Source organism: Candoia aspera, chromosome 3 (assembly GCF_035149785.1).
Source record: "Candoia aspera isolate rCanAsp1 chromosome 3, rCanAsp1.hap2, whole genome shotgun sequence".
Taxonomy (NCBI): Eukaryota; Metazoa; Chordata; class Lepidosauria; order Squamata; family Boidae; genus Candoia; species Candoia aspera.
Window position 1 is genome coordinate 143,461,251 of NC_086155.1, and position 2,248 is coordinate 143,463,498.

At 38.0% G+C, this 2,248-nt stretch overlaps 1 protein-coding gene across 1 annotated transcript; it reads left to right on the forward strand.

The window, feature by feature from the left end:
* The first annotated feature begins 224 nt into the window (after positions 1–224).
* Positions 225–965, forward strand: RNF182 (ring finger protein 182). The gene has a single exon (XM_063300212.1). The coding sequence runs from the start codon at positions 225–227 to the stop codon at positions 963–965; it is 741 nt and encodes a 246-aa protein (XP_063156282.1).
* The last annotated feature ends 1,283 nt before the right edge of the window (positions 966–2,248 follow it).

Here is a 2,248-nt window from a genome sequence, read left to right on the forward strand (position 1 = left end):
TTTTCTTCATCTCTACAGAAACTTCATCTTATATTTAGAACACAAGGCACTGAAGGATAAAACAGATTAACATGGAAAGTGAATACTATTGCTGTTTCCTTTTCTCTGGATGGATATAAGTGATGTGATCATCAGATTATTTCAAATATTAATTTGTTAAAAAAAAAAAAGATAAGGGTTTGGCTGACGTCCTTCTCCAGAAGTCTAAAGCGTATTAAAAAGAAATGACAAGTCTATTGGCAGAAGATACTGTGGAGTCCCAGGGCTCAGATGAACTTGAATGCAAAATCTGTTACAATCGCTATAACCTGAGACAGAGAAAACCTAAAGTCCTGGAGTGTTGCCACAGAGTATGTGCCAAATGCCTTTGCAAGATCATAGACTTTGGGGAATCTCCTCAGGGAGTCATTGTTTGTCCATTCTGTAGGTTTGAGACATGCCTGCCTGATGATGAGGTGAGTAGTCTTCCAGATGATAATAACATCCTTGTCAATTTGGCTTATGGAGGAAAGGTAAAGAAGTGCCTACCAGACAATCCCACAGAACTCTTGCTGACTCCCAAAAGGTTGGCATCCCTGGTCAGTCCTTCCCACACTTCCTCCAACTGTCTGGTTATTACCATCATGGAAGTACAGAGAGAGAGCCCCCCAACACTGAACTCAACCCCAGTTGTGGAATTCTACAGGCCCTCAAGCTTTGATTCTGTTGCATCAGTACCCCACAACTGGACAGTGTGGAACTGTACATCCTTGCTCTTCCAAACTTCAATTCGAGTCCTAGTTTGGTTGCTAGGCTTACTGTATTTTAGTTCCTTGCCTTTAGGGATCTACTTACTGGTATCAAAGAAAGTCACTCTTGGGGTAGTATTTGTCAGCCTTGTTCCCTCGAGTCTTGTTATTCTCATGGTTTATGGCTTTTGCCAATGTATATGTCATGAGTTTTTGGAATGTATGGCTTCTTCTTAGTGGCAATTGCAATGAAATAAGCAATGAAACATATGAAATTGCCATAGATGTAGCACAGTTAACTTATATTTCTCTTTTATATTCTTGTTACTTTTATCCACTGAATAAGAATATTGACCAGTTTTGTGGTCTTTTTATTACTTTTAGGAGTAAATGAATTGTTTTCTTCTGCTTTATGCTGTTTATCAGTGAATAATAATTTTTAATACAAGCAATAGAAAGATGAGACCAGAATAACTTCTTAACTAGGTGCCTGATGCTACATTGCAGTAGTGAATTCATTTAAAATAGTTTATTCATTTAGGAATACAATTGGCCTTTCTGGAGCCATTTCAAATGAAATATCTATTACATTAAACTGTCTGTTATTTCTACTGGTGTTTGAGTAATGTTCTTTGGGATGTAATTAACTGGAGCCCTCTGCTGCATCAACTCCATTGAAAACAGAAGAACAGATCTACCAGAGCACTTGGACATTTCATTAGAATTCCATAGGTTTCCCTGTGGATGCATAGGTTTCCCAGGTTCAGGTTTTTACAATACACAAAAGAAAACTGGTGATATCCCTATACCAGATGTCTTCAGTAAGCTCAGAGAAGTCTGAAGAAAAAACTGTAAGAGAAAGATGGATGCTTGAGTATTTAAGGGAATCAGATAGGTAGAAGACTGCAAAAAGCAAAATCCACCATCTTAAGGCATACACCATAATAACAAAGGATGCGCTTTTGTCCTTTGCTTATGTTTATCCTCAACTATTTTCTGTTTGCAGGAAAACAGAATTGATTTCACAACTGGTTTCACAAATGGCAATTTAAATTGTCATTCTTTATTATACACATAGCTTATGTACTTTTATTTCTTTCCAGTTGTGACCATATGGATGGAAGCCTTTGGGCCTTTCCCCACTTGCGCTTAACCATGGCACATCTTTCTTCTAAGATGTCCACATAACATAAATCAGAGAATCTTTAACTTATTTGTAGCTGTACCAATGTTAAAATAGCAATATTTCCCCTTATTCCAGCACTGCCCAAGAGCAACCTCAAGCTTTATTAAATCTATTAGGCTTTTCCACCCCATTACCTTGGAAGGGCGTCAACTGCAGTGTCTGAAAAAGGCAGTACTGTAAAGCAAGTCTAGAAATCAGCAGTGGCAACAACACAGCGGATTTAATGTCGATACAGGTTTCTGCTGACTCTTAAGATGATGGGTAGCACTTCAACCAAGCAGTGAGGAAAGGCTCTTTTTCTTGTAATATATATTGTTGAGGAATTAGAAAGAGG

Excerpts from the sequence above, each read along its gene's own strand:
- RNF182 (XM_063300212.1), top strand. The coding sequence starts at position 225 with ATGACAAGTCTATTGGCAGAAGATACTGTGGAGTCCCAGGGCTCAGAT.